This window comes from Panthera tigris, chromosome D4, assembly GCF_018350195.1.
Source record: "Panthera tigris isolate Pti1 chromosome D4, P.tigris_Pti1_mat1.1, whole genome shotgun sequence".
Lineage (NCBI taxonomy): Eukaryota > Metazoa > Chordata > Mammalia > Carnivora > Felidae > Panthera > Panthera tigris.
Window position 1 is genome coordinate 79,568,913 of NC_056672.1, and position 11,006 is coordinate 79,579,918.

The 11,006-nt window shown below is 36.7% G+C and overlaps 1 protein-coding gene across 1 annotated transcript in view; it reads right to left on the reverse strand.

The window, feature by feature from the left end:
- C5 (complement C5) overlaps positions 1 to 9,042 on the reverse strand; it is an 85,352-nt gene extending 76,310 nt beyond the window's left edge. Inside the window, exons 1-3 of the mRNA XM_007094347.3 lie at positions 8,978 to 9,042; positions 5,144 to 5,336; positions 2,366 to 2,528 (exon numbers count right to left, since the gene is read on the reverse strand). Coding sequence (XP_007094409.2) covers positions 2,366 to 2,528; positions 5,144 to 5,336; positions 8,978 to 9,042 — 421 coding nt within the window. The remainder of the gene's footprint in view (positions 1 to 2,365; positions 2,529 to 5,143; positions 5,337 to 8,977) is intronic.
- Between the last annotated feature and the right edge of the window lie 1,964 nt (positions 9,043 to 11,006).

Below are 11,006 nucleotides of genomic sequence, written 5' to 3' on the forward strand. Positions count from 1 at the left end.
CTTTCTGAGAGCATAGAAGAGGGAGATCTGAAGCAGTCATAGAGGTCAGAGAAGGCCGTGCTCTATGGATAACATGTGGGAATCGAGTGGGTGTTAATAAGGCAGGCGGGGGCGGGGGGGCATGCATGTACCAGGCAGAGATATACAGGCTTTAATATGGGCAGGAACGTAGTGTGAGAAAGCAGCTAGAAAGAGGTCAGTTTGACTGGTTTCCACAGATGAGGGGGAGCATGGTGGGTGATAAGGCTGGAGGGGAAGGCAGGACACAGGTTGTATGGAATTGAAGGATTTTGGTTAATATTCTGAAGTCCTTAACCTACAAAGCCTTGAAGACTTAAGCCTTTAGCCTTAAAGATGGTTACACTAAATCCCTCAAGGATCTTCAGATTAAATGTGTGGATCAAGACATGAGAGCTAGAAATAACAAGATTTAATCAGTTCTAAGAGAATTACTTTTAAGTAATTTTTTTTCTTCTGTGTAAATGAGGCTTTGTGCTATTCCACAGATCAAATAGTAATGGAAAACACTTCCCTAGTGCTTACTCTGAGCTAGGCATTGTCTTAAGTGCTTTATCCATATGAATTCACTTATCTCTTACAACGATTCTGTGAGGTAAGTTCTAGTAGTATCTCTATTCTACAGATGAGGAAAGTGGGGCTCAGAGAGGTTGAGTAACACGTGCAGGGTCATAGAGCTCACAACAGCCCAAGCTGGGGTTTGAACCCAGACACTCTGGCTCCAGAGTGTCTAATCTCCTAAATTAGTCCTTTGATATAAGAGGAGGACAAGGGCAAAGATATGTCTGTTTCTAGGTATGATTATGTTTTAATGTTTGTTTTTGAGAGAGAGAGAGAGAGAGAGAGACAGACAGAGTGTGAGTGCATGAGGGGCAGAGAGAGAGGGAGACAAAGAATTCGAAGCAGGCTCCAGGCTCCGAGCTTCTAGCACAGAGCCAGATGTGGGGCTCGAACTTACGGACTTCAAGATCATGACCTGAGCTGAAGTCGGTCGCTTAACCGACTGAGCCACCCAGGCACCCCAAGGTATGATTATGTTTTAAAGGGCCCAAGCTTTATGGGCTCTATGTACATACTAAGTCCTCTTCCTGGAGTCAAGAGATGCTATTACTCTGCCAATGACCATCTGTCCAAGCTGACAGCAATATCCCACCCTTTCTAGGCCTTTCCTTTCTGAGCTTGTCTGAACAGGAACCCCTAGTGCAGTGGTCACAGTTAGGCCTGTTCCTTCCTACTACTGTCATCACCAACATCAACCAACATTTAGCAAGTATGCACTGTGTGAAAAGCATTTCCACAAAGCTGGCTGGTCCCTCTACCCTTCCCCCTGTCCTTCACCAACAATAACATTATTGAAAGTCCATAAACTCCCCTCCCACATGTAGCTCTCTTATAATGCTATCTTTGATGTACTCAAAAGTTAACGATGGTGAGAAGAAGATACAGAGGAGTCAACTGACTGCAGACATGTGACCTTTATTCAGTTTTGAGAGACAGAGAGCAAGCAGGGGTGGGGCAGAGAGAGAGGGAGACACAGAATCTGAAGCAGGCTCCAGGCTCTGAGCTGTCAGCACAGAGCCTGACACGGGGCTTGAACTCACGAGCTGTGAGATCATTACCTGAGCCAAAGTCAGACACCCAACCAACTGAGCCACTCAGGCACCCCTACACTTTTTTGAGTTTTACTTTTGGTTCACTGGGAATAAATCCAGTCATCCATCAGTCATAGAATGTTGCCTGCTATCCTGCCCTTTCTCCCACTAACAGAGGAACCACGAATATGAAGCAATATTCTATTAGAAACTTTCTTAAGTAGAGTCCCTCAGAAAATTAATATCCATATATCTGTTATCTAATTTATTCTTTGCTGAATCATCTGATTCCCTAGGGTTGGATTTGTTTTCTGAATTTGAGGAATAGCTCCAAAGTCAAAGGAACTTTTTAAAAAATGAACATGGCTCCATAATAAATTATTTTCTCATTTCCAAAATTATATTTGCAATTACATCTTCTACTTGTTTAATAAATAAAATATAACACAATATTTCACAATTTTTAAAAAAGCTTTTTTCTCCATGGAAACAACTAATGGGGCAGATTATATAATGGTTCATTTTGTACTTTCCATACGAATTTAAAAGTTATACTTAAATGGTGTATTTAGTAATTTCTATATAAATTTTAGATTAAAATGCTATTTATAAATATAGAAGTCATTGGGAATTGAGACTCTTTTGATCAAGTGGGAAACTTGTGTCCATTTAATTTCAAGTGTAAAAAAAAACTCTACAGTATAATGTTAATCCCCCCCTCTCCACCACAGAGGAAGAGGCATCTTATACCCTACCTGACTGTTGTGGAGTGTAAACAGGCTTGTCTGTATGAATGAAGAGAAATCCATTGTCATAGGTTATTGGCACTTTTTTTGATCTTGAAAAATGCTTCGATACAACTTCCAAATATACATGTGAAACTGGGTTCTGTCCTCCAGACAACTGTTTGGGTTGTACCTGTTAAAGAAAATGTTGATGGACTATAGTTTTTAGGTTATAAAAACTGTTGATTTTCTGAGTCCTACTGTCATTTCAATAGAACAAAAAAATGGGTATGAGTATTTAACCATTTAAAAGTCGTAGAGGAGACAGAATACTGAATAAATTTTACCCAAAGTGTGTCATGTCAAATATCATAGTCAGGATTTAGCCTTAAGCAATTAAAAGTCTTTTGGTTTCCATGTTTCCTAAATTTTATATACCCTTAATAAAGCTGCTACTATAGAAGCTTCTTAACAAACGTTCATTTCATCAGCTCACTGGATTAGCCCGTGCTCTCCAGTCCCTCAGTGCCACATCCTGCCTGATGTTCAGGACACTTTGTACTCTCTCTATCCTTCTGCTCCCACGGGTTGATCTGCCTGCTTTCTCATTTGGTGTATGTAATTGTAATTACTTTACGTATGTTTGCATGATATGCAAATATAATACATAAAGAGTAATAAAAGAAAGAAAAGTGTTTCTATGAAAACTCAGGCTTTGGAGACATGGGGTAAAAGTTAATCCCTAAAACCAACACCCGTGGAATTAAATCTGTGAGATCACTGTCAAAGTTTGGAAGACAGTAAAAACCTATAAAGACTGCACTCAGATTGCTTTACAAGTGTCTTTACATTCTTTCTCCGCTTTAAAGAAACAGAAACTGTAAACAAAGATGATTTGTTAAAGGTTCAATGCATAATAAATAAGATTTGACACTCCAACCAGGGTGCCCATGCTTAAAGAAAAGACTTTGGCACAACATCAAACAATTGGCAAACAAAGACACATTACGATGTAAAATTAAATGCCGAAGATATGCATCAAATTTTATGATTGCCTACTTAATCTACTCTTTGAATTAACTATCTAAGTCTGCTCAAGTCATGAGCACTTTCTGTGATGATGGAAATGTTCAATATCTACATTGTCCGATATGGTAGTCGCCAGGTCACATGTGGCTATTTGAGCACTTGGAATGTGGTTATTGTGACTGATGAACTGAATTTTTTATTGCAGTTAAATTTGATTGATTTAAATTTAAAGGTAACAGCCACACATGTGTGGCCAGTGACATCAGATATAAGAGTGTCTACTGAAATTAATTGGGAAATTAATTTTAATTCTTAATTAACCTAGTAACTGGAAGTATTTAAGAGATTAGAGGATTTGCAATCAAGAACATTAATGAAAAAATTCCTACATTTGGTTACAATTTATTTAGATCAGTGTTTCTCAAACTTGAATAATATACAGACTCCATTTAAAGGATAAAATGTGGGGTGCCTGGGTGGCTCAGTCAGTTAAGCATCCAACTCTGTTTTGGGTCAGGTCATTATCTCATGGTTTGTGAGTTCAAGCCCCACATCGGGTTCCGTGCTGACAGTGCGGAGTCTGCTTGAGATTCTCTCTTTCCCTCTCTCTCTGTCCCTCCCCCTCTCACTCTCTCTGTCTCTCAAAAAATAAATAAATAAACTTAAAAATTTTTATAACGGATAAAATGTTCTGGAGGACTCTCAGTGCTGACTTTTTATTGTTTATAATATAATAAAAATTTATTTTTATTACAATGTTACTTAAATATGTAAAACCTCAGACCAGTGTAATCTTCTTATGCTTATGAGTTTTATATAATTATAAAACCAAAACAGATTTATGAAATAAATTCAAAATACTGAATATCAATATAATTCTCATCTTAAGCTCTTTTGCTTTTTATTTTTATTTTTTTTAAATTTTATTATTTTCAAGTAATCTCCACACCCAGCGTGGGGCTTGAACTCATAACCCCGAGATCACAAGCGCACAATCTACCGACTGAGCCAGCCAGGCACCCCTCTAATCTTAAGCTCTTTTAAAATTTCAAATATAAATTATTTTTTAAGGAGCTCATTTTAAAGAAACACTGGTCTAAATGAGCTTCAGAGCCCCTTCCACGTCTAGTTGTCTTTGATTTTCTGGTTGTTTACTTTAGAATCTATATCAGAATTTAAAACAGCATTTTGAGCAGGAAGTAATTTTTAGTTAGAATTTTAAATAAGAAATGGCTGCAAACACTACTCTAACCAAGGTACACTATAATATCTTCATAGAAGGAAAAGTTATTTGATCCAGAATGATACAGTTTGTCAATGGGAGCTGTTTACTCAGGTAACCAATAATTTTATTAGTTTGGGAAGCTATAATTGCAGAATATTGGAGTTCAAGCTAACAAATGTTCTATAGCATCGTTGGGGTTTTGTAGGCAGTGCATTACAGATCAAGATGCACATTCATATTTTTCAATTTCTTTGTAATGGTAATTTTCACAGTTAGCTAGTATTTTCACTTCATTTCCAAATATTTTTGCATTAGTACAATTTTACTTTTCAATACGATCATTACAATTTACATGCATTGCTCAAAAATCAGATACAACTCTTCTATTTAGAGTTTTCTGTTTCATCCATATTATCAGGGGTGACTGACATCATTTAATAATTACACAGTGGTGAGTGATAATAAATGGCCAAATCTCTACAACATTCAAAGTTGGTACACATTTTGTTGAGAATATTCTGTATGTATAAAGAAAATGAAGAATAAATACATACTGTTAAGACTGCAGAGTTTTGGAATTTATTCTCCATGGATAAAGTAACATAGCCTGAAGAGTAACTAAATTTTTTATCAGGATAACTTTTAAGAGAGATTGTTGCATCAAATGCTTCGGTGTATCCATAAACTTGAATTACAATGTTTTCAGATGCTCCAACACGGAATATTTTTGGCGCTGAAATGACATACCTGTTGAAACAGGATAAAAAAAGGGCCGTTATCTTTAGGTGATTGCATTTCGTCATGTTTCTTATTTTTTCATCTCACTTGAGAAATTCAAATAGGCACATTTTCTCAAAAGTGGTATTTTTAAATCAAAGTTTATTAGTGATCTATGATAATTTCGGCATGGCTTCCAAGAAGAAGAAGCTTGGAATTAAGACTTGAGAAACAGAGCTGGAGATTTAGTTAGCATTTAGAAAGGTACTAATAACACTTTCCCTGAGCCGCTGCAGCAAAGAGAGACTCTGAATGCTGTTGACTGGAATATGTACCTAAGGTCAATATATTTACTCAATGAAGAAGGCGACAAAGGCACCAGGGATTGAATTCCAGTCTGTCATCTACTGGTTGAGTGACCATGGTAAAGTCACTAACCCTTTCTAAGACCAAAATAATTTACCTGTGAAAATAACACCTTCTTTACCAGCTTGCAGTAAGGACTAAATGAGAATATGTATATGAAAACACCTAGCGTGCTTAGTACTCGATAAATGTTAAGTTTCATTAATTTGACTAAAATGAGTTAAAAGCTATTCCCAGTATTGTTTTTCACATGGTTTATACAAGAATGCAAATGAGTCTATATAGATTTTTGAAATAAATTTTTTAAATGTGTGTATTTTCATTGGTTTATTAAAAGAACACTTACAAATATAAACTCTTAGTTATATTTCATGAAAGTGGCTAATTTGGATAGCGAGAGCCATATGTGTGATTACACAGGAAAAGAAAAGTGTGCTCCAACCCAAAAGGTCACAGTGACGGACTAATTCAAGTGGCCGAACAGGCCTGGAGACCACCTGCCACGGCACCTGGCAGAATTATTGCGGGCCCCTGTCAACAATATGACGTTTAAAAAGTCAGGAAGTCTTTGGTAACAAATGAAATTAATTTGGAAACAATTAAGTCCTTTTAAAGCATCTGGCAGCAAACAAATTGTAAAAGAGGGGAAAGATCTCCAGATTTCCAACCGTCATCTGAATTCCTCAAATGCTTACCCAGGAAGAGGAGGAAATGAGAAAAGTTAAGTTTTGCTGATAATAAGATACATTTCCTGAAATCTGTGCTAGGTACTGTTTTAACAACTAGATAGATAGATAGGTAGATAGATATACTCACTTTGTGCTACAACCACTCTGTGAGGAAGATCTTATTATTACTCCCATTTTACAGATGAAGAAACTGATAATTTACTTGCCAAAGGTCACACAGTTAAGTTACAGAATTAGGAATTGAACCCAAGCAGCCCGTTTCCTGGGTTAACAATTTCAATTGCTATACTAGACTAGATAGCAAGAGTTATGCAATCTGAAAAATCTAGAAAAATACGCTATTTTAATTTCAGCATTCTCGTAAGTTTTATCTTTTTCAGTTTAATATTGTTTTAATTTTGAATTGTCCATGTGGTGGTGGTGGTGGTGGTGATAAGACATAAAGTATTCAGTATTTAGAAGTCCCTAAAAGATGGCTTTGGAATCACCCTTCATACAGATTCTGGTCTTTATTGGCTTGTCAGTACCACAATCTATTTACATAAAAAAATCATTCTTAAAAAAATATATCCTACTTTTCTTATTTTCTTTCAACAGTTTAAGAGGGTCAGGCCAGGGACGCCTGGGTGGCTCAATTGGTTAAGTGTCTGGCTCTTGGTTTTGGCCCAGGTCATGATCTCATGGTTTGTGAGTTTGAGCACCACGTTGGACTCTCCACTGACAGTGGAGAGCCTGCTTGGGATTCTCTCTTCCCCTGCTGCTACCCCACTCGCTCTCTCTGTCTCTCTGGAAATAAATTAATTAATTAAAAATATTTTAAAAAGAAAAGAAGATCAGGCCACTGAGCTTGCAGAGAGGCAAAAATATGACTTTGGCCTTTACCTGGAATACTCTTTCTCCAGATATTTGCATAATTTGCTTCCTCTCACTTTCTACAACTTTGGGGTAAGGCCCCATCATTTCTTTATCCTCTGACTCTATTTTTTTCTTCCTTGTACTGATAGCCACCTAATATTATTCATTCATTCATTGGTTCATTCATCCACCCATCATTTGCTTCTCCCACTAGAATGCAAGCTTTATACCACCTATTACATCCCCAGTGCCTATCACATGGTAGGTGCTCAATAAATTTTGTTGAATCAATCAATCAAATTAATTATATTGTTTGCTATGCTGTAAACAGCACACTGTCATTTTTTCAGAGAAAGAAAGGAGATGCTTATTAAGGGCCAGTACGGTGTAGTAGAAAGAATTCAGAATCATGAGACCCAGGTTCTAGTCCTAATTCTACTACTAATTTGAAGTCACTTAATCTCAATCTCCCTGAACTTTTGCCACTTGCCTCTCAAAAGCGAGTATATAAAAACTACCAAGGGAAGGGGGTAAGACTGTGGCCATGTGAGAAAATCAGATAGGGGTGGGAGAGTGTTGTAAATTTATGACATCTTGAGTATACATTTATATTTATATTTTCAATATTTATGTATACATTTATGACAAAATGAAAAAAAGAAAAAGCAAACCAAAGTGGAAAAAAAAGAATCCTTAATACAAGCCCTGCTTTTGTCTCCCTCCAGCAGCATGATCTTTGGCAAGTCACTTTCCCCTCTGTCTGGGTTTATCCTTATATGTGAAATAAGTAGGTTCAATTAGATACTTTCCAGTTCCTTTTCAGTACTAAAATGCTATTTCTAGATACAAAATCATTTATTTATTTATTCATTTATTTATTTATTTAGAGGGAGTGAGAGTGAGCACGAGCGGGAGAGGGACAGAGAGGGAGACAGAATCCCAAGCAGGTTCCACGCTGTCAGTGCAGAGCCTGACCCATAACCTGAGTTGAAATCAAGAGTTGGACGCTTCACTGAGCCACCCAAGTGCCCCCAAAATCAGTATTTTTTTTTAAACATTTATTTATTTTTGAGTGGCAGAGTGAGACAGAGCATGAGCAGGGGAGGGGAAAAAAGAGAGGGGGGACACAGAATCTGAGGCAGGCTCCAGGCTCTGAGCTGTCAGCACAGAGCCCGACATGGGGCTTGAACGCATGAACCTCGAGATCGTGACCTGAGCCGAAGTCAGATGCTTTACTGAATGAGTCCCCCAGGCGCCCCCAAACCAGTATTTTTTAAGAAATACTTTAAAATGCACAATATTTCTATAACACCAAAATTTGTGAAGAATTAATTCATAAATTTAGAAACAGTTACAATAGGTTTTCAAATCACAGTATTAGAATTGACCTCAAAGTAACATGTGCTTTACTATGTACAATAAGTACATGGAATATACAAAGAAAATTATGAACCAAATAGAAATAAGCAATCAATGGCAAGAAAGTTTATTCTCTTGAGTTTATTTTCTGCTCTTCTGAAGAGGAATTCAAACAATCACTTATGTAGATTTTTATAAATAACAATCCCATAAAGCTGCTGTGTTGTAAGCCACTCCTCAAATCAAAATGCTTCCATGACTTTCTCATTCAGAGGTGAGACTATTCACCAGGTGCTCTAGGAAGTAGAAAGTTATTTTCAAATTAGCACCATCTACTGAATTTATTTTTCACTCATCACAACTAAGATGCATTGATAAATGAAGATGGGTTCTTTTACTTACGTTTGTTCCTGTCCCCAACTTTTACCCAGGAAGATTAAAAAAACAAGTATGCCCCAAAGGCCCATGGCTGGAGGTATCAGTAAACCATGGATATAACCTTTTTGAAGCTACTCTCCTTTTAAATAAACTGAGATTGAAGAATTTGGGTACATTAGTTTACTGGTTAATTATTAATGTCAGAAAGAGGGACTTTTAAGTCGGAAAACTAAAATCAGAACTGAAAAACACCCTTTAATGCCCAGATGCAGAGGTAGGAGATCTTTTAGAAAGGGATTTAGACCTAGAGATTTATTTTGATTAATACAAATAAGGAGATTCTAACATGGGAATTTGACAGTAGAATGAATGGCTCAAAGCTAGAAGCCAGTAGATCTCTTTGCCTTTGGCCTTATCCCTTTTGACCAGGACACCTGCTCTGAAGTTGTATCAATCTGTGAGCATGCCTCTGATAAATCTATATGCTCTGATACTGACAGAGACCCACCAGGATTCAGTTTCAAAATGAGATGATTTTAGGATAGGTCTGGTTTAGACAAGGCTCATGAAGTAATCTTTCTAGAGAAATCCTGAGTGGTCGTGTCATTGGCACTGGAAATGGCCTAAGGATAAGACAGGTCTTCAGAGAAGCTCTATGGAATTGTTCCTTGGTCTGTCCCAGTCCAGAAGATGCTGAACATTAGGTAGAGGAAAGATTGTGATAGGCAATGAAAATGCCATGCTGAGGACACTGGCATTGTTTTCTAGGAAATAACCCATCAAATACTTTTCTATTTAGCAGGGAATGGATATCCTCCAATATCTATTAATTCATATGACACAAATTCCAAATTTGCATTCATTCAGATGCAGAATATCTTTTTTTAAAAATAAACTTATGTTTATACCTTTCAATGAAGATTTTAATAATTTTAATAGAAGAGCTGAAGAAAAAAAAAGCTTCCTATAACAAACAAGTCTATTAACTTAGAATGAAATAAAATTTTATCCTTGAGATTTGTATGTTTTATGTTTGCTAGAAAAAATTTTATGTACAATCTTCCTTATATTTGTACTCATCTACCTTAGTACCTAATAGGTACTTTATTCTAAAGTAACAGAACCAATTTCTCTAGACATTTTTCAGTTATTCAGATGTTTTAGGGTCACATTGGCATTCCTTGCTTTGAATTAATAAGGTTTTAACCTTACCAACATTTTAGTACTAAACTCATTAGAAAAATGTCACACAAAAGAGAATTTGATATACAAATTTCACTAAAGATATTTCTTGCATGTTATTGAGGTGATAAAAAAAAAATCTTCCATGATTGTCTGACAATCTAGTACATTTATTTCAAAAGGGAATCTGTGAAATGATTAAACTGGGTTACGAAAGATGGGTCAAGTTAAAACAAACAAAGTCCTTTTGCCATCATTTTCGGGAAAAGATACTTAGGAGAAAGCAAGAATACTCAAATCATCGTAGATATCTGTGTTTTAAGCCCAAGGAAGTTTGCTTGTATTATAGAATCAATAGTGATAAATGATATTTGCAAACATTTCCAAACATTTCCAAACATATTGGCATATTTCTGTGAAAGAAAACACTTTTTATTTTTTTTTAATTAAAAAAAAATTTTTTTTTTAACGTTTATTTATTTTTGAGACAGAGAGAGACAGAGCATGAATGGGGGAGGGTCAGAGAGAGGGAGACACAGAATCTGAAGCAGGCTCCAGGCTCCAAGCTGTCAGAACAGAGCCCGACGCAGGGCTCAAACCCACGGGCGGCGAGATCATGACCTGAGCCGAAGTCAGACGCTTAACTGACTGAGCCACCCAGGCACCCCGAAAACACTTTTTAAAATAATGGATCTCAGAGGTCCCCACTAAAACCAAAATTCAATTCACAGATTTTCAAGTGTGTTTGAAACTTTTTAACTGCCTTTTAAACATGGCTCAGAGGTGGATTCTTCTTCACAATGTTGCCTTTCGGGGGTAGTTTTTAGCTTTTACACAAATATGCAACTCTAAAAGAGGAGAATCCAAGTCT